Source organism: Saccopteryx bilineata, chromosome 2 (genome assembly GCF_036850765.1).
Source record: "Saccopteryx bilineata isolate mSacBil1 chromosome 2, mSacBil1_pri_phased_curated, whole genome shotgun sequence".
In the NCBI taxonomy this organism is placed as follows: Eukaryota; Metazoa; Chordata; class Mammalia; order Chiroptera; family Emballonuridae; genus Saccopteryx; species Saccopteryx bilineata.
In genome coordinates this window covers 34,728,732-34,755,498 of record NC_089491.1, presented here as the reverse complement: position 1 = coordinate 34,755,498, position 26,767 = coordinate 34,728,732, and the positions used below count along the sequence as shown (strand labels likewise).

At 45.4% G+C, this 26,767-nt stretch overlaps 1 protein-coding gene across 1 annotated transcript; it reads left to right on the top strand.

Moving 5' to 3' along the window:
* Positions 1 to 3,531: 3,531 nt before the first annotated feature.
* On the top strand, positions 3,532 to 26,629 carry NANS (N-acetylneuraminate synthase). Its single transcript, XM_066256673.1, has 6 exons — positions 3,532 to 3,758; positions 9,366 to 9,581; positions 15,051 to 15,150; positions 16,218 to 16,372; positions 24,389 to 24,655; positions 26,400 to 26,629. The coding sequence occupies exons 1-6, from the start codon at positions 3,627 to 3,629 to the stop codon at positions 26,607 to 26,609; spliced, it is 1,080 nt and encodes a 359-aa protein (XP_066112770.1). The 5' UTR covers positions 3,532 to 3,626; the 3' UTR covers positions 26,610 to 26,629.
* Positions 26,630 to 26,767: the final 138 nt, after the last annotated feature.

Genomic DNA, 26,767 nt, shown 5'->3' with positions numbered 1-26,767 from the left:
TGTGCTGGATGGGAGATGTGAGGCGCTGGATGACTACTGCTGACTCGCTCCTTGTGGTCAGTGGAGGCATCTCTCACACCCCTACCAGCAGGGAAAGCATCTGCTTTGTCCCTGTGTGATACATTATTAGAATGTCATGATTGCATTTGAATTGTCATTTAATAATAAAACGGTTGGAATCATTGCTCATTGTTGAGATGGGGAAACTGAGGCACAGGAGAGAGACAAAAGCTGGCCCAACTGGTGAAGTAGTGAAAGAACCTAGCCCAGAAACTGGCCGATTTCAAGTTTGTGCTTTTACCTGAATTCACTCCTGCGACAGGAATCCAGGACCTGGACAGTGACTTAATACTTCTCATGGAAATGCAGACCATCTTGTGTAAGACGCTAGTCCCCTACCCCATCTCCAGGACTCCTACGTCACATGTGAAGATAGTAGTCACAGCCGAGTCAGTTCTTTGCATTTCTGGCATTTCTATTTGGGCACATTACCCTACAACCGGAGGAAGGTGATAGAACCGACATTTCTCCTCTTAGTCCATGACCTTCCTTTTCCCCCAGCCTTGTCAAGTGATGCTGACATTAATGTTAATGAAGCTGATGATACCACTGTGTTGACAGTTGGAAAAGGGAGTCAAGTTACCAGCCCACTTAAACTTCGGCCAGCTGAACAGTTGCTCTGCAGGAAAACCACCAAGATTATATAGCAAGTGTAGAAGTTCTTCCCAGGGCCAATTAGGTCAGCATCATAATCTCTGACCAAGTACTTTATAGCTTGTCTCAGCAGTGTTGGGGACATGTAGGGAAAAGAAAGTGACCTTGAGAATTATTCTGATTAGGGGCTTGACCCCTACCCTACCCAGAAGAGGTTTGTTGGTTGTGGGGATGGGGTGGGGGTATTATGGCACTACCCCCTGCAGCCCTGAGAAAGCAAGAGTGGAGTTGTGAGGGAGACCTCAAACATCCAAAAACCTATTCTAGCCCCAGTCTGGCTACTGGCTGGTATGTGACCTTTCTGAGTCACTTTTCCTCTGTGAGCTGTCAGTGACTCAACTGAAAATATGAGGCCCAAGCTAAGTGGGCTTGCAGCTCCATTCCAGCTGTGTAAATCTGGATGGGGTATACTCCAACTTCTAACCTGCAACGGAATGCTAGTAGTTCCTCATGCTGTTACTGCCATTTTCCCCAGCACCCTCCCAAGGAGTAAATAAGGGTTTGGGCTAGTGGAAAATGTGAGCTGTGCTTTGGACTCTTAACAGAGTAAAAAAGCAGGAGACCAGAGAGGATGTTGTGATTGTTATCTGGAAAAGGCTGTATAAGGGCTGCACCCCCAGGACTGACAGTGAATAAGGTGTCTTCCAAAAATTGCATTAGGAGTACTAGAATATGTTTTGGTTTTTACTAGTTCAACTCTAGCCCATCTTCTGGTAAGTAGCGTTGCAGTCTCATATTAGCATAAACAGGACATGTATCTGCCACTAGGGGGCACTTCTGCTCCAAATCAGGGAGGGAGCAGATGGCCATTTATGAGGATTCTTTTTTAATCAACTCCCCCTAGGGGAAATAATACATTGTAATCCCCTTTTACGGATGTGGAAACGGAAGGTTTTAGAGGTGAAGTGCCTTACCCAAAGTCCCGTCAGTAAATGGCAGGCCCGGCTTGGATTTCAACCCAGCCCTGCCTGAGTCCAAAAGTTTCTGCTCTTCGCCCAGTGTGCCTCCTTAGGCCCTCTGGCTCCTAGCTCTGTTCTAATGAGGAAGTTAGTGAACCTATTTCTTCCTCTTCAGTCTAGGAGCAAAGTAGATGCTGGCTAACAAAACTGTTGTTTCCAGAGGTTCAGGACAGACTGAGAACAGAGCTAGTTTTCAGAATTAAAATCATGAAATGCTTAGGGGTCAGGCAAACAGTGAGCAATCTATAAATACTGACAACTACCACCCTGGGTTGGAGAGTTTGGGTGGATAAATTACTTCACTTCTTCATAGAAATTTTCCAGAAAGCTGACTCAGGAAGTCATGGTTCCCTAAGAGGCTGAATGTAGATGGGGAGTAAACATGATGTCAGTTTTGCCTCAGTCTTCCTTGTTATCTTTCCTTTCCTGGCTCATTCAGAAAATGCTTATTGATTACCTACTGAGTGTTAAGACATCCTGTGCTTGGTGCTTGGGATACAGCAGAAACAATCCAGACCCTTTTTTCCTGGCCCTGTAGTACCATTAAAGACAAAGCTAAACAATATAAAGGGCAGGGTCTGGTCTGCCTTGTTCACCATTGTATTGGTAGGGCTTTGCTCTGGGTTTAGTGCTGAGTAGGTGCTCCAGATGGTTCCCAACTCAAAGGAGCTTACAGTCTAGTCTAGAGGGAATGACAAATGAGAAGATGTAGTTACCATAAAGGGTAATCAGTAGGTGAAGAAGGTCCTACAGCAGCAAAAGTTGTTGGAGATCAGAGAAAATTCTGAGAGGAAGTAGTTTCTAGGCTGAAGGACCTGCAGAATGTGGCCAAGCATGGCTCAGTATGGTGAGGGTTGAGAAGTGGGAAGTGTGTAGGCTCAGAAAACGTCCTGTGCCAAAGCCTGGAGGTGAGAGAACATGATCCTTTAGGAACTCAAAATAGTACAGTGTAGCTGCAGCACAGGCTGCAGAAAGTTAAGCAGGAGTCCTAGGTTCGAGGAGGCTTTACAGGAGCCAACTTCAGGAGGAGCTTAGTGTAGTCAGACTGGCCACTGGGGCCCTGAAGCCTCAGGTCTGGGAACGGACCCTGATCCTCTACTTTGATCCCCAAGACCCAGCATTCTGGGTCCTCGAGATTCTCCAAAGCTTTCTTGCTTCTCCTACCAATAACAGAAAAAAAAAAATCCCTCACTGGTTTTCTTTTAAAGATCTTCCCACATGCTCTCATCTGTTTCAACAGATTGTACATCGATTTCATTATTTAAGCAGAAAAAGCAACCAAAATATCAGAACTTTAAAAAGAACAAGAATGGAATGAAAATTGTGTCTTTTCCCCCTTATTACAGTAAAAGTAGTACTACTGTAATTTACTAAAAGCTCTCATTTAATCACAAATAACACCAGCCTTACTTGCTTTTGTGGGATATTTTAAAATGGTATTTCTCCTTTTTTTTCCCTTTAAACTTAATTTCCACTTATTCACAAATTACGCAAAACCATAAAAATCTCTTTAGCTGAAAGTGACTGAGTTACTTTATGGTTGGATTTCATTTTCTCTGTACGCAGGGTCTGTTGATCAGCCTCTCCCCACGCCCTTGAGAGCTGGATCTGATTATGTATGCCCTTCAAAAGTCTGCCGTCAGCCTCCTTAGAATGTTAATCGGTATTGGGAGAGACCCTGTGACCATCAAGGACCACGCTTCCAGGCCTAGAGCCAAATGCCCCGCCCCCAAGGGAGCCGGGCTTCCTCAATCTGTGGCACCGCCCCCGCTAGCGGGTAGCCCCGCCCCCTCCCCCGATTGGGTGGCGGAATCCGGCGATTGGCTGCGCAGCAGCGCGGTTGACGTGGCGGTGTCTGCGTGTGGGCTCCCTGGGTTGCAAACTGGAAGGGCTGGGGCCACGGGGAGGCAGGACCTGGGCGGGTGGAGCGGCGCAGGAGCGCGGACAGCAGCAATGCCGGTGGAGCTGGAGCTATGTCCCGGGCGCTGGGTGGGCGGGGAGCACCCGTGCTTCATCATTGCCGAGATCGGCCAGAACCACCAGGGTGACCTGGATGTGGCCAAGCGTATGATCCGCATGGCTAAGGTGGGTAGAGCGCTCCAAACTAGAGGAGTGCCGGGACGGGCGGGCCTGAGAGGGAGGGCTGGCCTGGCAGGGGATCTGGAAAGGGGAGGGGTCGCGGGGATTCCAGACCATCTTTCTCTGCTTCCTGCCCTGCAGCAGGCCTGACGTCTTGCTTGCCAGGTCCATGTCTGAATCTCTCAAGTCCTCTTCATTCCTGCTCCACTGTAACCATCCTAACCTGACCTCCCTCGCCCCCTCCTGGTGGCCGAGTGGTCTTATTTGATCAGGTGTAAGCCCCTGCTGCCACCGTCAGTGGCCCCCCACCGACCTTGGGTAGAGAGAATCCTTTGTCCAACGGTAAGAGTCAGGAGGCTTTGGCTAGACATAAACGACAAAGATTCAGTGGTTTGTTAGAGTTTGGAAATACAATTAGGGAAAAACCTAGAAGTGTTCTGAAGAAGAAAAGTAAGTTAGGAGTTCTCAAAGTTAAGGCTTGAGACTAATCAGTTCTGCATTCTTAGTTGGTCCGGGATGCTTATCAGTTGGATTTCAGGTGGCTAGGGTGATGTATGCCAGGTAGTCTGGCCATGTTCTAAGTTTTTAGGGAATAGGCAGGTTTGATGTATGTTTGAGCATTGACACAAAACCAACTGATACATCTCTAGGTAGTGATGAAGGTCTGGAAAGTTCAAGAATTTAAGTTGCCAGGCAAGTTGAGAAAAAGAATCATTTCCCCTTGCCTCAACCATCATAATGTTAGTAATTTAGTAGCTTGGTTAAAATGACTCCCATTTTTACCTGTCTTCACTCTTTCCTCACCTTAATGTAGCCTTCAAGACCTTGACCTGTCCCCGTCCTGGCTTTTTTTTTTTTTTATCTCTATCTCTAACATCTTCCAGCAACACTGAATTACTAACAAAATTTTTTGGAAGTTGCTATGGTTTCTCCTGCCATTTTTTGTGTTTGGAACGTGAAATGGTTAAAATGCCAAGACTCTGGGTTCAAATCATGACTCCACCACTTACTAGCTGTATGAATGTGGGCTACTTATCTCTGTGAGTCTCAGTGCCTCATTTGAAAACCAGGCTTGATAATAATAGTACTTGCTTCAGAGTTGTAAGGATCAAAAGAGATAACTTATGAAAAGCTCAAAGCACCGTATTTAGCACATAGTATTCAATATAGTAATACTCCGCATAATGTTTTGGTCAAGGACTGATGCATGGTGGTCCCATAAGATTATAATGAAAAGTTCCTATCACTTAGTGAATTTTTAGCCATCCTAATGTCATAGCACAATGCATTATTACCCACATATTTGTGATGCTGGTGTAAGCAAATCTACTGCACGGCCAGTTGTATAGAAGTAGCTGACCCTTGAACAGTTGTAGGGGTTAGGGACACAGATCCCCATCTTCCTGCACAATTGAAAATCTGTATATAACTTGACTTCCTAAAAGCTTCAGGGCCATGGGCTGATACCAAAATCCTAGATGTTAAAGTTCCTTATATAAAATGGAAGAACAATGCATACAGTCAGCCCGCTGCATATGTAGATTGGTTGAATCTGTTGTTGCAAAACCTGAGGATACAGACGGCTGACTGTATGTTTATTGAAAAACACCTACATATAAGTGGACCCACGCAGTTCAAACCGTATTGTTGAAGGGTCAACTGTATAGCACATACAGTTATGTACAGTACATAAAACTGAATAACCATAATAAATGATTGTTACTGATTTATATATTTACTATACTTATTGTAGAGGATACTCTTTCTGCTTATTAAAACAGAAGTTTGCTGTTACACAGCAGCCTCATAGGTCTTGTTACTGTGTCTTGATTGTATCATTTTCTCTTGTACTTGGTTTAATTCCATGTTGTTGTGTACAGTAATATTTTGTACAGGTTAGTAGCCTCAAAACAATAGCTAAAACATATAACCCTGGGTGTGTGGTGGGCTGTACCATCTAGGTTTGTGTAAGTGCACTCAGTCAGTGCTGTTCACACACAATGGTAAAATCACCCAAGAATGCTTTTCTTAGAAAATATCCCTCTTGAACAACTGTCAATGGTCATGATTAAGTGTTGTTTTACTCTTTCAGGACTAACTACTTTTATGGAAGCCTACTGAACCATAAAAATATTCTTAAAGAGTAGTAGTCACCCCTGACCAGGCAGTGGTGCAGTAGATAGAGTGTCGGACTGGGACACGACGGACCCAGGTTTGAAACCCCGAGGTCGCTGGCTTGAGAGTAGGCTCATCTGGTTTGAGCAAAGCTCACCACCTTGAGCCCAAGGTTGCTGGCTTGAGCAAAGGGTCACTCGGTCTGTTGTAGCCGTACGGTCAAGGCACATATGAGAGCAATCAATGAACAACTAAAGTGCCACAACAAAGAACTGATGCTTCTCATCTCTCTCCCTTCCTATCTGCCCCTCTGTCTGTCTGTATGTCTGTCTCTCTCTCTGTCACAAGCCTGACCAGGCAGTGGCGCAGTGGATAGAGCATCGGACTGGGACGCGGAGGATTTGGGTTTGAGACCCCGAGGTTGCCAGCTTGAGCATGGGCTCATCTGGTTTGAGCAAGGCTCACCAGCTTGAGCCCAAGGTCACTGGCTCGAGGAAGAGGTCACTCGGTCTGCTGTAATCCCCCGGTCAAGGCACATATGAGAAAGCAATCAATGGACAACTGAGGAACCACAATGAAGAATTGCTGTTTCTCATCTCTCTCCGTTCCTGTCTGTCTGTCCCTATCTGTCCCTCTCTCTGACTCTGTCTCTGCCACAAAAAAAAAAGAAAAAAAAAAGAGTAATAGTCACTAACAGTTTGGAATGTTTATGTCAGATACTGGGCTAAGTGCTTTAAATGTACCATCTCATTTAATTCTTACAACATAATGTGGACATTATTGGTCTCATTTTAAAGGCTCAGAGAAGATATGTGACACACACAGCTAGTGAATGATAGATTTCAGAGCTCTGCTCCTAGCCACAGGGCTCCAGCTTTTATACTATAATGTTTTCTAGGGGGAAAATGCCTGCTTTTTTTTTATTTATTTAAATCATTTTTTATTTTTCAGTTACAGTTGACATCCTATATTAGTTTCAGGTATATACCCTAGCATTTAGACAGTCAGACGAGAGAGAGAGAGAGAGAGAGAGAGAGAGAGAAAGAGAGAGAGAGAGGGAGAGAGAGAGAGAGAAAGAAAGAGGGAGGAGCAGGAAGCATCAACTCTCATATGTGCCTTGACCAGACAAGCCTAAGGGTTTCGAACCGGCGACCTCAGTGTTCCAGGTCGACGCTTTATTTTTTATTTTATTTATTTATTTTAAGCAGTGGAATTTTTTGAAATCTTTATATTTTATAATTTTTGTTTGTTGTAGTTGCCAAATGGGAATCACATTTTCAAGTTAATTACCCAGAGTGTGTTGTGTATAAAAGTTGGCTTGATCATAACAACAAATGTGTCTGCAGTATTAAAGGTTGAGTTTGTTCAATTATTATTTTTTATAATATAATATAAATTTATTATAATTAGGGATTTGCTGATTGAATATACTTTTCACTTTCAAATTTTGATGTAAATGGAGTATCACATCTTGGCCCAGCCTGGGGTTTCGCTGCTTGTTTTTGTTTTTACAGTGACAGAGAAAGAGTCAGAGGGAGGGATAGATAGGGACAGACAGACAGGAACGGAGAGATGAGAAGCATCAATCATCAGTTTTTCATTGAGACGCCTTAGTTGTTCATTGATTGCTTTCTTATATGTGCCTTGACCGTGGGTCTATAGCAGACCGAGTAACCCCTTGCTCGAGCCAGCGACCTTGGGTCCAAGCTGGTGAGCTTTGCTCAAACCAGATGAGCCCGTGCTCAAGCTGGCGACCTTGGGGTCTCGAACCGGGGTCCTCCTCATCCCAGTCTGGTGCTCTCTATCCACTGTGCCGCCGCCCGGTCAGGTTGCTGCTTGTTTTTTGCCAGTAGAGAAGCAGTAAAACCTTGAACAAAGAAACCATCAGCCTAATAGTAAAACAGACAATGATTACATTTTTTGAACCTGGAGTTTATCATAGCATTAAACAGATAAGAAAATTGCTCGTTTTTAGGAGAGAAGCTGAGAAGAAGAGGAACCTGTCTTCTGCTATGACTGCTCTTGTATGGCATGTGGCTTCTGCCACTCTGCTTGTATCATCTTCCTATAAAGGGGAGGTTTGTCCAGATAGAGATAAGCCTTTGCACTTCTTGGGTGAAAGTCTACTTCTTTATGCAGAGGTGAGAAAAAGGGAGCCAGCCTAACTAGCACTTTGTGAGGACCTCCTCATTAGCTTGCTAGAGGCCTGGGTGTAGTCAGATCCAGGTTGTAGTCCTGAGCCAGGGCACACACACAGGGTCTGCAGCCTTTAGGAAAGTGATCCGAACAGCTCCGCCGGAAACTCATTCTGAAGCTTTGGTCAGGTCACTCTGGGCCTTAGGATCTTCATCTAGAGTGGGAACAGTGTTGCCCTACATCACTGTTAGTTTTGACATTCCCTGAACTTCTTTCCAGTATCATGTCCTGACTGTTCCATCTTGTTATTTTTCCAGGGGTGGGAGCAGCACTCTTAGTACAGACATTTCTGGAGCCAAGGTTTTCAAAATCAATGAATACCTCTGTGTCTACAGAAATGTCAATAAGCTGACTCTTTAGAGGGTTTTCCTTAATATTTCTATTGAGTGGTTTTAGAAATAATTTTGTGAGATTGGATGCTAACTGGTGATAGAATTGTAGCTTTTATAGCCAGACAATACAGCTTTCATAACTTCTGTTCAGGAAGGCTGGGGCATTTCTAAGTCTTGTTTGCCTTTTTTTTTTTTTTTTTTTTTGTACTACTCGTTGATTTTCTTTTACAGAGGAAGAGAGACAGAGAGAAAGAAACACTGATTTGTTGTTCCCCTTATTCATGCCATCATTGATTGGTCTTGTATGTAACCTTACTGAGGATTGAACCCACAACCTTGGCATGCCAGGTTACTCAGTACCAACTGAGTACGCAGCCAGGGCCAGTTTGGTTTTTTGTCCCAGAACCTCTTCTTCAAACAAAATGTCATGCAGAAAAGTACACGTGCAGGACAGCTAAAAGCAGAGTTGTTCCTTTACTTCCCTCCCGCTCAAGGGGCTCCTCAGAACCGTGACAGGTCCGGAACTAGCCCAAAGCAGTTACTGTATAGATGGAGAAAATGAGCCCAGAGACAGGAAGTGACTTATCCAAGAATTAGGGTCAGGTTCTGAATTTTTTTCTCCTAAATTCTGGTCCAATGCTTATTTTACTATCTTCTGCTGAGTTACACAACTTAAAATCTTCCTTAACTGTCTGATTAACTATTTTTAATATTATAATGCAAAGGAAAGCCCAAAAAGCCCCCCCTTTTTTGCATTTTAGGGGAAAAAATAGAGAGGGAAGCCCCATCCCCAACCTTTACTTCCTTTGAGACTTTTTGCTTCTCCTGTTCCTCTTCGTTGGAAGTTCTAACCGCCTCTGTCAGTTGACATTGTTTTTAAAGATAATGACGTCGTAGCAGTTGCACCACGCTTCCCTTCTCTCTAAGAACCAGGGCAGGTCACTGAAAGGAGCCCGACTGTGTGTTGCAGGAGTGCGGGGCTGACTGTGCCAAGTTTCAGAAGAGCGAGCTGGAGTACAAGTTTAATCGGAAAGCCCTGGAGAGGCCGTATACTTCGAAGCATTCCTGGGGGAAGACGTACGGGGAGCACAAGCGCCACCTGGAATTCAGCCACGCCCAGTACCGGGAGCTGCAGAGGTATGCCGAGGAGGTTGGCATCTTCTTCACAGCCTCCGGCATGGATGAGGTGAGCCCTCTGCCACCCTGTCATTTGCTACTGTAGGCAGACCTAAGGGATAGCAAGCAGCCTGGTGGCTGTTGGCTTAGAGCCCTTGCTCACATTAGGATTATTTGTGCTTCCTGTACCCAGAGCTCTCCACAGCAATAACCAGATAAATGCCCAACTAAATGGGAGGCCAGAAGGAGCTGAGGCCCAGTGAGAGTTTGTGGGAAGAGTACCATAGTTTTTAAAACAAGTTGTCTCTGGGAACAGGGGCCAGTCACGCCGGTATCCGGAGTCCCTCAAGCCTGTGGGAGACCCCCACTGGGCCAGTTTCTCCCAGTGGAAAGTGACTTGGACTAGAACAGATGTCGGGGGTTAGAGAGAGGAAGGAGGGGAGGGGGACACAGCTACAAAGGAGTAATGTGAGGGAACTCTGTAACGATGGCGTAACTCTGTTGTGACTGGTGGTGGTGGCATGAGTCCGTGCATGTGGTAGAACTGTACCGAATTAAATACACGCACACTCAAATGAGAACATGTAAAAATGGTGAAATCAGAATAAGATCAGAGGGCTCTCTCAGAGTCACTCTCCTGCTTGTGACATTACACTATATTTTAGTAAGATGTTACCATGGGGGGGAGGGGGGCTGGCTGGAGTGTATATAGGATCTCTGCATTATTTCCTACAGCTGCATGTGAAGCTACTATCTTAAAAAGTTTAAACTTTAAAGAAAACAAAATGCTTTGCTTTTAATTTTAACTCAGTAAATATGGATAAAACCTACATAAACAAAGCTCTCTAGAGTGTAAACACCAGAACATTTGGGGCCTGTGCTGTGTGGTGCACACCGTGGCTGTGTGGTCCAGTAGTGAAGTGCGTGGACCCAGGGTCAGATTTTGAGTTTGAATATACATAGTTCTGTCTGTCATGCCTGGTATGTCATGTGGAGGTTATTTAACTTTGGCTTCCATTTCTTCAACTGTAAAGTAGGTTAGTACCTGAACCTTGTACAGTCGCAAGGATTAAATGATCATTCATATAAAGCACCCAGCTGGCGCTCAGCAAACATTAGCTACAGTTGAGGAAAGCAACCTGAGCCGGGGGTCGGGACGCCTGGGTTCTGGTCCCGCTCTGCTCTGAGATAATCTCAGTGTGAGCTTGGCGAGTCCCTTCCCGCTGTGTGTGTGTGAACAGGCTGGGGTCCAAGGGCTCTCCCAGCTCCGACGGCCGGAGTCATTTCAGGACCAGGGAAGACCTCACTAAGGTGACATACCTGGAATGAGGACTTACCGGCTCGGTCCCCGTTTCCAGGCACCTGAGCTCCTGGATGTGGACTGTAGGGGAGACGGCACCTCCTTGCCTCTGAGGCTGCTTAGGAAAGGTCACTTTAGGCTGTTTGCTCCCAGGTGGCTTCGAGGGGAGATGCAGAAGCGGCTGGGAGATGGAGAGGAGCCTGGGTGTTGGCAGTTGGGGGCTGCCTCTCAGCCTGCAGCCTCTGGTTTCCCAAGAGGCTTCTGTTTGGTGTGTCAAACATGTACTCTGCAGCCACATTGAGTTCAGGTCCTGGCACTGACACCCTGTGGGCTCAGGCTCGTCATGTAACTGCTTTGAGCCCAAGATGCCCCATCTGTAAAAGTAGGATAACAATGATGCCCACCCTACAGGGCTAGGTGAGGATTCAATGAGATAAGCCTGTGGGTGCCAGGCCAGGGCAAGACCTGAATCCACTGAATGATAGCTGTTCTGTTACTTACAGCCCTTGAGTTTTCTGCTTCCCCCCATCTTTGCAGGGAGGCTCCTTGGTCCTAGGAATGCCATGATCTCCCAGCTGGCCCCCTGACTGACTAGGGCACAGACAGTGAGGGGAAATGCATTCTTAAGAGCCTTTACGAGTGAATTGGCTTTGCCGGCCAGGTCCCTGTGCTGTACCAGCATGTCCGGTCTACCCGGCCTTTGGTAAATGGGCTGCTCCCTTGTTTCGTGTTTACCTAGCACATGGCTCTGGGTATTCATCCACCCTAACTTCCTCATTGGCAGCAGACATTCACTGAGTGTCTGTTTTCCCCACTCTGTGTGCTGCTCTCGGGTGTTCTTTGTGTGCTAAGGAAAGGTTAAGGTGTGGCAGAATTTTATTAAGACCAAATAAACTACCAGGGCACCTGGTCAAAAGCTGCACAGAGGTTTGCGCAGCTTCCCTGAAACAAGCAGAGTGCCTTTGGTTCTCTATTCAGAAAGCCAGTGGTGCCTGGCCAGGTGGTGGTGCAGTGGATAGAGCATCAACCTGGTTCGCTGAGGTCCCAGGTTCGAAACCCTAAGGTCACTGGCTTAAACTTAGGCTCATCAATATGATCCTAAGGTCACTGGCTTGAGCTCAGAGATTGCTGGCTTGAAGCCCAAAGTTGCTGGCTTGAGCAAGGGGTCACTGACTCGACTTGTGCCTCCCAGTCAGGGAATGTATGAGAAGAAATCAATGAACAGCAACTAAAGTGAAGCATCTATGAATTGATTCTCATTCTCTTTTCTCCCTCTCTCTCTCTTTCAAAATTAAAAACAAAAAAAAAGCCAATGGCATCCATGACCATAGAGGCGGCCCCTCACCACAAATGACCCATCCCAACAGGGCCGCCCTTCCCTCCCAGCACCTGCCTCTTTGGTGCCCTCTTTCCTCCTCCCTTTCTTCCCTTGGCCTCCCCTGCTAGCAGGGCGCCTCCTGCCCAAGTCCTGGTGCACACTGATGGGCCACTTGGCTACAGGGAGGCCCCGCCCCTTTTTGGTTCCATGCTTCTCCACTTACTCCTCACGGTGGCAGCTCTCCTGCTCATCACCATGGGCTTCTTTTTCCTTCACTACAGGATCCCAAGACTGAGGGGAGTGCGAGGGGCTTTAGAAAAATCCCAGCTCCTCTTCTGTTACCCCTTAGATCCGCGTGCTTCCAACTTCCTCACAGGACGTGATATGGAAAGGGTTCTGGGCACACTTTGTCAATCCCCATTAATTAATTTAGAATCAGTAAATCCTCTTCCCCCAAATAAAAGGACCCTTTAAGAGGGACCTCTGGCAGTGCAGTATTGCACCCGAACCAGTTTTCTGGTATTTAACCCAGTTGGATGCCCAGGGACGGTCACACTGGCTAAGTTCTGTCCAGGGGACTCCAAAAGGCATTTTGCTGCAGGTGGGAGGGAGAAGTTGTGAGACTGCCTGGCCACATTGTGCCCCTAGATGGAAAGGGGACAAACAGCCAGATGGGCAGGGTTAGGGGAAGCCAAGGAGTCCACAGAAAGAAGGAGCCACTGGCATTTATGCAGCCTGAGGAGGCCAGGGCACAGGGATGGAAGTTGGCACCCTTTACAGAGACAATCCAAAATAGCAGTTTTCTAAATAGCCACTAGGTGGGGATGGTTCCCCAGGAGGCCTGCAAAATGCGGCACGCCTATCCCATTATGGAATTTGTCCTTTTTTTTCTCTCTCTCTACAAATTGTAAGTTTTGCAACCTTCACAGGTAAGCTCTTTGTGAAGTCTTTTTTTCTGCATTTGGCCCCTTCTTGTCCCCACCTGCTCTGTACCTCTCCTGAGTGAGCTTATCCATTTGTATGTCCTTTGGGGACCTTTTCATCACGAGCCACTTTCTCACAAGTTGAACATTAGATAGAAGAAAACTTGGTATAGGGCTTTCCCCTCTGAAAATATAAAACACTCTATTTCCCAGATAGAGTGAGAGGCGTGGAAAATTTTGACTTTGTTTAGTAAACATTAAAGGATGTTTTTCAGTTCCATTCTAGGGCTGGTTAACAGTGTGAGCCACATAAACAGGAGAGAGTGAGCTAGAAAAATATGGAAGGGAAAGAGGCAAGGAAGAAATAAAGGAGGACACAAGAACAGCAAAGGTCGCTTAGCACTTGGAGGTGAGTGGCACTTCGGCCGCGCTGGACTGTGTCTCATGAATGTAGGGCGTTGTAAACTGTCTTTGAACTGTTCACTGGCTGTATAGCCACTCATGTGGCTCTCCAGCAGCTATAACCAGTACATTATTAGAAGACGTACATATGAGAAAAGTTATTCTCTGAGTGCAACCACTGTCGTTGGAGTAGCTCACCACCTTCTAGGAAGATGGACAGAAGCTCAGGCCACAGTGGGTTGATTAAAGAGCCTACTGGCAAAAATGACCTTTTCAGGCCTGACCTGTAGTGGCACAGTGGATAAAGCGTCGACCTGGAAATGCTGAGGTCGCCAGTTCGAAACCCTGGGCTTGCCTGGTCAAGGCACATATGGGAGTTGATATTTCCAGCTCCTCCCCCCCTTCTCTCTCTCTCTCTCTCTCTCTCTGTCTCTCCCTCTCCTCTCTAAAATGAATAAATAAAAAATAAATTTTAAAAAAATGACCTTTTCATATTGTTCCCACCACCCCTGTGCCCTTCAGATTTCCAGGCATGATGAACTAGCTCCTTGCTACTCAGGGTATGATTCACCTGCTTTGGCATTACCCAGGAAATTAGAAATGCACTCTCAGACCCCACCCTAGACGGACAGTCAAGAGTTTGCTTTTCATTTTATTAAGATCCCTGGCAGATTTGTGTACCCAAGTTAGAGCATGAGAAAAGCACTGGCCTAGTTCTCCAAGTCTTCCAAACTTACTTCTGAAACTCAGGCAGTATTTGGGGAGACAGAACTTAGTTATTTGAAAACATTCCAAGACATTGATTTCCCGCACTTCTGACTTTCAACTTCAATTTGTAAAAAATAGTAATAAAAGGTAGTTTGGGGATTATTTTAATTTGACAGCATACTGAGATTTTACTCTTAAAACTTGTGGTCTTCTGATTCATTCTCCAGGCGTTTGCTACACTGGCCAGTCTCCTGAGTCTTATTTATGAAACCAGATGAGGATGGCGAAGGGCCCTAAATAGGTGATTTCAAGCATGTGTCCAAAAAAAAAAGCAACTGAGGTTGTCCTTGTGGGCAGCACAGTTTGAGGTCTGAAAGGGCTTGGGTTTGATAGGCCCTGCCAGCTGTGGATCACTGTGTCAGGGTTGGGCCAACAAATGCTCCGTTTTTTCCACTATTGGCAAGGGTTGAAATCGCCTCTTTTCCCAGCTTCTTGGTCCTGTGTAAAGGGTAAGGCCTTTGAGAGACATTCATTTTCTCACTGCCTGGTTTTCTGGGTCAAGATTAGGTCATAACCCTTTGAATTGTTCCCTGGGCCCTGTGCCCCTGGGGAAGAAGACCTGGCTGGGGGTCTGATTCTTTTCCAGATTCTGTACTCAGCCAGGCCAGCATGCGATGTTTGCTGGACAAATGTACGGGGGCTATGAATGAAAGAATGTTTGAAGTTGAATGAAATGACTGATAGCAAATCTCTGCCTGCTTTCAAGTTGTTGAGAGTCCCTCTTGCTGGTAAAAGGGGGTTTTTCTGTTTCTCTGTGGCTCCTCGCCTGTCTTGGGGGCAGTGCTTTTGAAAAATGGTGAAAAAGAGCTCCTTCTTTGACTTTTGTAGGTGGCAGTTGAGTTTCTGCATGAACTGAATGTTCCATTTTTCAAAGTTGGATCTGGGGACACTAACAATTTTCCTTATCTGGAAAAGACAGCCAAAAAAGGTGAGTATTTAATTTTTTTTAATTTAATTTTTATTTTATTTATTTATTTTAGAAAGGAGAGAGAGAGGGGGAGAGAGAGAGAGAGAGAGAGAGAGAGAGAGAGAAGGGGGAGGAGCAGGAAGCATCAACTTCCATATGTGCCTTGACCAGGCAAGCCCACGGTTTCGAACCGGCGACCTCAGCATTTCCAGGTCGATGCTTTATCCATGTGAGTATTTAATTTTTATCCTAAACCTGAGGAAATGCAAACCACAATTTTACTCCTTTAGTGGCAGCTAAAGGAGCCTCACGAAATCAGACTTTAGAAAACTCATTTTAATCTGCACATACTTCCACCTTTTCATTTGCTGTCTTGAAAGGGGAAGAAATTAAGGATGTCATAGTTGTTATAAGGATGTAACTAAAAATTATTTTTAATTCATAAGAAATTATACAAAAATGAGGATATGACACTATTATATTAAACTTCTTAGAGGAAGCTCTGACTTCGAGAAATATTCTGTAGGTATATGATATCTAATATATGTTTCTCTTTCTCTTTTTAATATCTAATATATGCATGTTACAGTTCGTAAGGAGGTTTTACAATGTGAGTGATCTCATTTGATTGTCACAGCAACCCTGGGACTGAAGTAGGTCATGTGATCATGATGCTTTATACCTAGACTAGGCATCTGAGACCACATAGCTAGTGAGTAGCTGCTGTGGGCCTCACACTCATTTTCTTGAACCTAGGGTCAGTGTTTACCCTACCACACAGTGCTACCTCTTAATCCAGTGAGATGCTCATCTTTCTCTGAGAGTAAAATTCGTCTAACTCCTTAATTCGTTCACTTTTTTAAACTATAATGTTGGGGGATGAGAGGAGTTTGCATTTTCTATGATCAAGGGCAGGAACCCACCAAGCTCACCTCTGTCCCTCTGCAGTGGCTGGCAGAGTATATATTTGAGAGATGTTTGTTTGTAAAGTTCGGTTGACTGAGGAGACCAACAATAGGGGTGTGCTTGAGGGAGACTCAGAACCACTAAAAACAAAGTGACGATGGTGTTGGTATTGGGTCACTCAGGCCGCCCGATGGTGATCTCCAGTGGGATGCAGTCTATGGAAACCATGAAGCAAGTCTATGAGATTGTGAAGCCCCTCAACCCCAACTTCTGCTTCCTCCAGTGCACCAGTGCATACCCACTCCTGCCCGAGGATGTCAACCTGCGGGTCATCTTGGTGAGCAGAGGGAGGGCCATTGTCTTATAGCTACTGCAAAATGGCTTTTCTCTCTCTCTCTTTTTTTTTTTTTTGTATTTTTCTGAAGTTGGAAACGGGGAGGCAGTCAGACAGACTCCCGCATGCGCCCGACCGGGATCCACCCAGCATGCCCACCAGGGGGCAATGCTCTGCCCATATGAGGCGTTGCTCTGTTGCAACCAGGGCCATTCTAGTGCCTGAGGCAGAGGCCATGGAGTCATCCTCAGTGCCTGGGCCAACTTTGCTCCAATGGAGCCTTGGCTGCGGGAGGGGAAGAGAGAGACAGAGAGGAAGGGGAGGGGGAGGGGTAGAGAAGCAGTTGGGCGCTTCTCCTGTGTGCCCTGGCCGGGAATCGATCCTGGGACTCCTGCATACCAGGCCGACACTCTACCACTGAGCCAACTGGCCAGGGCTGGCTTTTCTTAGGACCTTTGTTGCAGGGAAGAGTAGCCCTTTTACAACCAAAATTCTAACCAATGCTGATATGCCTCAATGCTTCATAATTTGAGTGTCCTTTGACAATCTTGCTGTTATAGAATTAGATTAGAACCAACCTTGCAACTAAGGAAGTAGATGCATTCTTTCTTTTTTTTGAGAGAGAGACAGATAGGAAGGGAGAGAGAGATGAGAAGCATCAACTTGTAGTTGCAGCATTTTGGTTGTTCATTGATTGCTTTCTCATACGTGCCTTGACTGAGGGGCTATAGCTGAGCGAGTGACCCCTTGCTCAAGCCAGCGACCTTGGGCTCAAGCCAGCGCCAGCAACCTTGTGCTCAAGCCGAAAGAGCCTGCGTTGAAGCCAGATGAGCCCACACTCAACCTGGCAACCTTGGGGCTTTGAATCTCAGTCCTCAGTGTTCTAGGTTGATGCTCCATCTACTACACCACCACCTGGTCAGGCAGAAGTAAATGCATTCTAAAAAGGGTATTATAAATTAAATTTTCTTCAAACCAATCTTAATTTCACCCATTATAAAATATAAGTCCTCACAATTATATACATACATTTTCTTTACCCAAATGTTTTGGCCATTAGAGGTCCCTCTTCTGTGAGTTGCTGGCTCATATCCTTTCTTAGTGCGTTGTCTTATATGTGTGTGGTAAAATAAATTTTAACCATTTTTAGGTATATAGTTCAGTCGTATTACATGCTTTCACATTGTTGTGCTGCCATCACCACCATCCATCTCCAGAACTGTTTCATCTTCCCAAATTGACGCTACACTCATTTAACACTTAACTGCCCATTCCCCCCCTCCCAGGGCAACTGACAGGTAGCCATCATTCTTTCTGTTTATAAATTTGACTTCTCTATGTGCTTCATATAAGTGGAATCATACAATACTTTTTCTTTTGTGTCATCTTCTTTCACTTAGTGTAATATCTTCAAGGTTTATCCATGTTATAGCTTGTGTCAGCATTTCATTCCTTTTTAAGCTGAGTAATATTCCATTGTACATATACCACATTTTGTTCATCCATCCATCAATGTACATTTTAGATGTTTCCACCTTTTGGATATTGTGAATAATGCTGTTAGGACCATTGGTGTACAAGTATCTTTTTGTTTTTCTGCATATTGAGTTGTAGGCAACCTTAAAACTTCTGGCTGTTCTGGTTCTGTGTCATTTCCCAGCTCTGTTCATTTTCTACCTGTAATTCTGAGCATCCCTGAGGCTCAAACTGTGTACAGCGATAGCCTTGAGGGAGCTATTTCCCCCCAGGATTTTGTGCATTGCAACTTATCAGTTTATAGATGGTGAAGTCTAGTCCTGAAAGGAAAAGGACTTACTTACTGGAGATCTCACAGCAGCTTAGTGGCAAAGCTGGGGCTAGGATCTTTTGTCTCTTACAGTCTTCAACCAACCCTCTCAATACCTGAAACTTAATTAGAAATACATATATGTAATCAAAATGACCACATTACCCAAAGCAATATACAAATTCAATGCAATTCCCATCAAAATTCCAATGACATTTTTTAAAGAAATGGAACAAAAAATCATCAGATTTATATGGAACTATAAAAAACTCCAAATAGCCAAAGCAATCCTAAGGAAAAAAAACAAAGCTAGGGGCATTACAATACCTGACTTCAAATTATATTATGGAGCCACGACAATCAAAACAGCATGGTATTGGCAGAAAAATAGACACTCAGACCAGTGGAACAATAGAAAGCCCAGAAATAAAACCACATATATATGGTCAAATATTGAATAATTTTCGATAAAGGAGCCAACAACACACAATGGAGAAAAGAAAGCCTCTTCAACAAATGGTGCTGGGAAAACTGGAAAGCTACCTGCAAAAGAATGAAACTCGACTACAGTTTGTCCCCTTGTACTAAAATTAATTCAAAATGGATCAAAGACCTAACTATAAGACCTGAAACAATAAAGTACATAGAAGAAAACATAGGTACTAAACTCATGGACCTTGGTTATAAAGAGTAATTTATGAATTTGACTCCAAAGGCAAGGGAAGTGAAGGTACAGATAAATGAATGGGACCACATCAAACTAAGAAGTTTTTGCTCAGCAAGAGAAACTGACAACAAAATAAACAGCCAACTAAATGGGAAATGATATTTTCAAGCAACAGCTCAGATAAGGGCCTAATATCCAAAATATACAAAGAAATCATAAAACTCAACAACAAACAAGCAAACAATCCAATAAAAAAATGGGAAGAGGACATGAACAGACACTTCTCCCAGGAAGAAATACAAATGGCCAACAGATATATGAAAAGATGCTCATCTTCATTAGCTATTAGAGAAATGCAAATCAAAACTACAATGAGATACCACCTCACACCTATTAGATTAGCTGTTATCAACAAGACAAGTAATACTAAGTGTTGGAGAGGCTGTGAAGAAAAAGGAACCCTCATCTACTGTTGGTGGGAATGTAAAGTAGTACAACCATTATGGAAGAAAGTATGGTGGTTCCTCAAAAAACTAAAAATAGAACTACCATATGACACAGCAATCCCTCTACTGGGTATAAGCCCAATACTCAAAAACACTGGTACGTAAAGACACATGCAGCCCCATGTTCATTGCAGCATTGTTCACAGTGGCCAAGACATGGAAACAACCAAAAAGCCCTTCAATAGATGACTGGATAAAGAAGATGTGGTACATATATACTATGGAATACTACTCAGCCATAAGAAATGATGACATTGGATCATTTACAACAACATGGATGGATCTTGATAACATTATATGCAATGAAATAAGTAAATCAGAAAAAACTAAGAACTGCATGATTCCATACATAGGTGGGACACAAAAACAAGACTAAGAGACATGGACAAGAGTGTGGTGATTACCGGGAACGGGGGAGAAAGAGGGGGGAGGGGAAGGGCACAAAGAAAACCAGATAGAAGGTGACGGAAGACAATTTGACTTTGGGTGATGGGTATGCAACATAATCAAATGTCAGAATAACCTGGAGATGTTTTCTCTGAACATATGTATCCTGATTTATTAATGTCATCCATTAAAATTAATTTTAAAAAAGGAAATACATATATATAATTACCATACAAAAACATTATAGGCTTAGTGTAATTATAAATCTATATACACACATATAATCATGATATTGCAATTGACCAGTTTTCTTTTTACAATCTCAGTAGTTTTTGAAATAGTTTTTTTTCTTTTTTTTCTTTTTCTTTCTTTTTTTTTTTTTTACAGGGACAGAGAGAGAGAGTCAGAGAGAGTGATAGATAGGGACAGACAGACAGGAAGGGAGAGAGATGAGAAACATCAGTTCTTCATTGCGGTTCCTTAGTTGTTCATTGATTGCTTTCTCATATGTGCCTTGACCGTGGGCCTTCAACAGACCAAGTAACCCCTTGCTCTAGCCAGAGACTTCGGGTCCAAGCTGGTGAGCTTTTTTGCTCAAGCCAGATGAGCCCGCACTCAAGCTGGGGACCTTGGGTTCTTGAACCTGGTTCTTTCTGTATCCCAATCTGACACTGTATCCACTGAGCCACCGCCTGGTCAGGCTGAAATAGTTTTTTTATAGTATAAACTTTTGTAAATGTTGCTGTAGACTTCATATTTCACTTAAAAAAATGAACCTAGCCCTGGCCGGTTGGCTCAGCGGTGGAGCGTCGGCCTGGTGTGCGGGGGACCCGGGTTCGATTCCCGGCCAGGGCACATAGGAGAGGCGCCCATTTGCTTCTCCACCACCCCCCTCCTTCCTCTCTGTCTCTCTCTTCCCCTCCCGCAGCCAAGGCTCCATTGGAACAAAGATGGCCCGGGCGCTGGGGATGGCTCCTTGGCCTCTGCCCCAGGCGCTGGAGTGGCTCTGGTCGCCCCGGAGGGGCAGAGCATCACCCCCTGGTGGGCAGAGCATCGCCCCTGGTGGGCGTGCTGGGTGGATCCCAGTCGGGCGCATGCAGGAGTCTGACTGTCTCTTCCCGTTTCCAGCTTTAGAAAAATACAAAAAAAAAAAAAAAAAAAATGAACCTTGTTTGAAAACTGACAACTATCTTTTTATCTTAACTTTCTGTCCCTCTCAGTTGATAGACTTTTCTCTATTTCTAGCCATCTCTAATTGCTGTTGTTTCTTAAATTTTAAACATGATTTTTAAAAAGTCACCTTTGAATTATAGAGTATAGGAAGTTAATGTTCTCTTAATCCCATCCAACAGAGATGACCATAATCAACTATTTAATGTGACTCCAAATATTTTCCCTCATTTTCTTTCTCTGTGTAGCATGGTCCCCCTTCTCTTAAATCTGTGCAAGGTGCCGTCACATGCATCTGCTCTCTGGATACCAGGGCACAGTAATGTCAAAGTGCCACCCCTCCCATCACAGGCCCAGCCCACCATATTACAGCAGTTTGAACCCCCCAACCTAGCAACCTGCACTTCCTTGTCTACCATGCACCCTTAAAGCCTGGTTTTCAAGGCCTTTGCCACTCAGCTGTCCTAATTTTTTATTAAACCCCATCTGGGTCTTTCTAAAGACCTTAAGCTTTCTGGTCACCCTCACTGACAAGACTCGCTACTTAGAATGTCTTTTGTTGCATTCAGTGAATTATAGATAACAGATTAATTAATTATTTAGCATTTCTACCAAAGGATTGTTTTGAAATTGGGCTATATATATTATTGATGTTGATATTTGTGCATATAGCACACTTGCTTTCAGCAGCTCAGTCTAATTAAATGTGACAGATGCTTTTTGAATGAGTTTAGGCATCTGGTTATGGCTCTGTTATTCCTGGTGTTTACGTAGTATGAAACATCTTCAAGATGCATTCTTTCATTCTCTTGTCTTTTTGATGCATTACTTGGGTGCTTATTGTTATCTTGTCCTCTAAATTGCGGATTTGATCTTCTGCTTCTAACCTACTGTTGATTCCTTCTAATGCAGTCTTTTGTTTCATTTTGTTTATTTGTGAGAGGAGGAGAGATAGTGAGACAGACCTCTGCATGTGCCTTGACCAGGATCCACCTGGCAACGCCCATCTGGGGCTAATGCTCGAATCAACTGAGCCACTGGCTGTGAGAGAGAGGAAGAGAGAGAGAAGGGGCAGAGGGAGAGGCAGAGAAGCAGACGGTCACTTCTCTTGTGTGCCCTAACTGGGAATCGAACCTAGGATGTACATATACCGCTGACACCGTTTCCACTGAGCCATCTGGCCAGGGTCTCTGATGTATTCTTCATTTCAGATATTGTATTCTACATTTATGCCTCATTCTTTTTTTATGGTTCCAATGTCCTTTTTAATGCTTACTATCTCTTCGTTTAAGCTCTCTCTGAGATCATTCTTTCTTCCTCTAAGGTCCTTGAGCATCCTTGCAATCATAGTTTTAAACTCTGCTTCTCATTTTTTGGTTGCTTCCATGTCATTTCTTTTTCTGGGGATTCCTCATGTTTTCATTAAGGCATGTTTCTTTGTCTCCCCATTTTGTGTCTGTGTATTAGGTAGATCTGCTATGACTCCCAAACTTGTTTTGATGGCTTTATGGTGTAGGTGTCTTGTTGGGCTCAGTGGCACAGTCTTCCAGATCACCTGAGCTCTGGGCTCCAAGGAATATTTCTTGTGGCTGTGTGCATCCTCCTATTATAGTTGAGTCTTGAATGCTGTTGGACCTTTCGTGGGTGGAGTTAACCCTTCAGGCTGGCTGGCTGTAAGGATAAACCTTAGTCAGTGTGTATGAGTTGCTGTGCAGGGGCTGTCCCACTAGGTAGAGTTGTTCCCAGTAGGGTCTGGTACCTGCTGGAATCCCTTTTGGGTGTGCCACTTGTGTGGCCATTTGGGTCAAGTTTTGGTGTGGTCTGAAGCCCACCACTGGTTGTGTTGTTTCTGGGTCCACTTGGGTGGAGTTCAGATATACAGTCAGACATTGTGTATAACGGGCCTTGGGCTACCTGCCTGGAGCTACCATGCTATTCACTGTTTGGCTGTGTCTGCTGGGCCTGGGTATGCTTGGGCGGGGCCAGTCTGTGTAAGGGTCAGCTTCCTCTGGCTTAGAATTGAGGCAGATCTGTGAAAGGTCTGAGGCTCCCTGAGGTCCACCTATACCTCTTGGCTATTCCGGCTCCCTCTGAGGTTGCCTGGTATTCCTCCAGAGCCTTCCAAAGACAGACTACAGAGTGGACCCAGTTGGCCATGACCCACAGACCCTTCCACAGGTTGTGAGCTCAGCAGGGCAGGGCAGCCAGGGTCAGGAGGATACAACTAGTGTGTTCCCTACTTGGGAGCCAAGTCGTCAGGCACTCAGTGCGGGGAAAGTGGTCCTTACTCAAGAGCTGAACCTCTGTCTCGGCCAGAATCTCCAGTTCTAGTTATGCCAGGAGTGGGGCCACTGGGACTTGGGGCAGATCCAGACAGTCTCTCATTGGGGGTGGTACCAACAAACCTGTAGGAGGGGGTTGGGCACTTCTTCCCCTTTCCAGGCTAGCACAGGCTCAATTTGCAGGGGAGATAACAGTCCCCCCAGCCCCTGTGATGTACTCACAGAACCCAGCACCCACTTGTCTGATTCCTCCACAAAAAGCTTCCCTGGGAGCCAGCTGTAAGTCCCAGCTCTGTGTGGTACTCTGATCCCTCGGCGGGGCTGTACTTAGCAGGGCAGGGCCACAGAGTGGTAGGGCAGGCCAAGTGATTCAACACGTCAGGCAAGTGCCAGCTGTGGCTCGAGGTGGGGGAGAATGGGCCTCTTTCTAAAGCGATACAGTCCGTCTCTCTCCGAGTCTCCTCCAACAGCTTCTCCAGAAAAAGAGCACTTCAGAGGTCCCTGCTGGGTACAGCCAGCAGACCCCTTGGCAGGACCAGCAGGAGCATGGCAGAGTGGGGAGCCAGTAGTTGGAGGACCGGGCAATGCACTTCCCAGGCTGGTGCTGTTCAAATAGGAATGCTAGACCTTCTGGTGCCTGGGTCTCTAGTAGACTAGACTCCCTTCTCTCCCACACAGACTGAGTCCCCACTGATTTTCACCACCAGATGCTATGCAGGCTCCTCTTCCCATCTCTGTTGCTCTGGATTGGGATCCGTGTGTGGGGCTGAGACCCCATGCTCTTGAGGGAAAGGAGTTTAGCAGCCAAGATATCCCTCTAGCTTCTCAGCTGCTGCTCATCGGTGCGGGCACAGCCCTTTCTACATCTCCGCCCTTCTTATAGATGTGTTTTCTTCCGTAAATCCTTGTTATAATTTAGTTGTAAATCTCTTTTGGGGCTGGAGCAGTAGTAGTATAGCCTCCACCTACTCTGTAGCCATCTTAGAATCTAAAATGCATTCTTGATAACAGTAGTCATTATTTTTTGATCATTTACAATGTGCCGAGTAATTTTCATGCATTTATGGCAACCCTCGACAGCTGTTATTATCTCCAGTGAGGAGAGGCCCATAATTGTACTGAGCAGCTACACTGGGACTTTAACCTAGATCTGCCTGACTCTGGGATATATGCATAAAGCACCACAATATTTAACCTTTTTTTTTCTTTTCTATTTTAAAGGAATATCAGAAGCTCTTTCCTGACATTCCCATAGGGTATTCTGGGCATGAAACAGGCATAGCAATCTCTGTGGCCGCCGTGGCTCTGGGCGCCAAGGTTTTGGAGCGTCACATAACTTTGGACAAGACCTGGAAGGGGAGTGACCACTCGGCCTCACTGGAGCCTGGAGAGCTGGCCGAGCTAGTGCGGTCTGTGCGCCTCGTGGAAAGGGCCATGGGCTCCCCAGTCAAGCAGCTGTTGCCCTGTGAGATGGCCTGCAATGAGAAGGTGGGTTCTGCCCAACCTGCTGGACTCGACTGTTCGAGAGGGCTGAAGTGGGCTTACCTGCCAGGGAGAGTCAGTACCTACCCTGCCTGAGGCCAGGCCAGTGGGAAGATGAAGGAATGTTGCTCCAGCCCTCTGATTCTCTCTGGGCTCATATTAGCAGCAGAAGAAACATACTACTTAAGGGAACTTAGCAGTTCCTCTGGCTGCCTAGGATTATGTTGTAATTGCTCACTAAGTCTCTGAAGTCTGTGGCCCCAGATCTTTAGACCCCAGGAGACATAGGAGGTGGCGGTAGTAGTGTTCAGGGCCCCGTGAGGTCCCTTGGAGTAGGTAAGCTGTGACAGACGTTCAGGTAGAGGGGCTCTGTGGGGCAGTGGGAGACGAGCCTATGATAGGTTGAGGCTTCCCTAATCGGGGGAAGCAATGGGTAGATGGGGGCAGCAGGTTGTCAGGGGGTTGGTGGGGTTAATGCAAATATTTCCTAAGGGGCAGTTTGAGTTTTGTAGCATTGACCTTCAGACAGAGGGTGTGGTGAGGCCAAGGCACACTCCCTGGCACACTAACCGTCTGGCCTTCTTGGAAGCCATGGCCTAACCCGTCTCTTGGCCTCTGAGTCATAGAGCCAGGTGTCCCAGAGCTGCCAGGAGTGCAGACACTCCTCTGCTGTGGGCTGTCAGTGTGAGGGCAAAGGTCCACCACCAAGCATGCAAGGGGAGTATTGTTATCTTTTATTCTAGTGGGGCCCTGCTCAGTCCCCTCAAATTAAAGATGCATGGACACCAGAGAGTTATAGTAATAATGAAAGAAATGAACTGCATGATAGGAGAAACGGGGAGAGAACTGTACCAGAAACCAGAATGAGAACCGAGTGCTTAATTTGGTTCTAAGTCTCTGGCTCCCTGAGCAAACACTGAAATATAGCAGGATGCATAATCTGATCATCGTTAATTGATAGATGTTTTGTCCTGGTACTAAATTCCAAAACTGATTCCTTGGCCCTTCCATAGAGAATAGAGAGTAATATAATAATTTGCTTAGCAGCATTGTGGACAGACATAGAAATGATGTCATGAGCTTCACGCATCCTTCATTCTGCTCGCCTGACCATCCTGTCTGCCCCGTCCTAGGAGGCCCCCTTTCCTGTCCTGAGTAGCAGTCATACTTGTCGTTTTGTGAGATCTCCATATTCCTATTTTACTGAGCAAGGTGGCCAGAGCAGTGGGCCAGAAATGAGGAATCCTAGGTTCTCATCCCAGCTCCTTGCAACCTTAGCAAAGTTACCTGGCCTCCGTGGGCCTCAGTTTCCCCACGTTTAAAATGAGATATTGAATTAAATGAAGATGAAAGTAAATGACACAATTTTCATTTATCAGGAGCATTCTATGTTCCAGGTGGATTACATATAGTATCACTAGTCCTTACTGTCATCTGATTAGAGGCACTATTACTTCCCATTTTACAAAGAAACCGAGCAGATGGGGATTTAGACCTGGCTCTGTTTGGTGCCATAACCTGAGCCCTTTCCTTTGCATTCTGTTGTGAAGGTTCCTATGAATCTGAGTTCCCCCTATGCTGGCTGAGTCCTGGCCATGGGTGAGATACTGCTCTAGGCACCAAAGGGGGTGGGGACAGAGTTTCTATTCTCAAGGTAACCTGTGAAGACTGATCAGGGGCTTTGAAAATAAGGCAACATGCACTAGTTACTTTTGTAAGACCAGCACTGAATCTTGAATTTTATCCACAGCTGGGCAAGTCTGTAGTGGCCAAAGTGAAAATTCCAGAAGGCACCGTTCTAACACTGGACATGCTCACTGTGAAGGTGGGTGAGCCCAAAGGCTACCCTCCTGAGGACATCTTTAATCTAGTGGGTAAGAAGGTCCTGGTCACTATTGAAGAAGATGATACTATCATGGAACAATCAGTAGAACATCATGGCAAAAAAATCAAATCCTAAATAAAGTGCCATTTTCTGAATTCTGAATTGCCTTGTTGGTCTTGTTGGGTACGTTGGGACAAGACTTGGCTCTCATCCACTCCCCCTCCGACGGCAGACATTTTGGGGCCAGGCCTGTGTCCAGCCTGTTGAGGGATACAAAGAGCAAATACAACCCT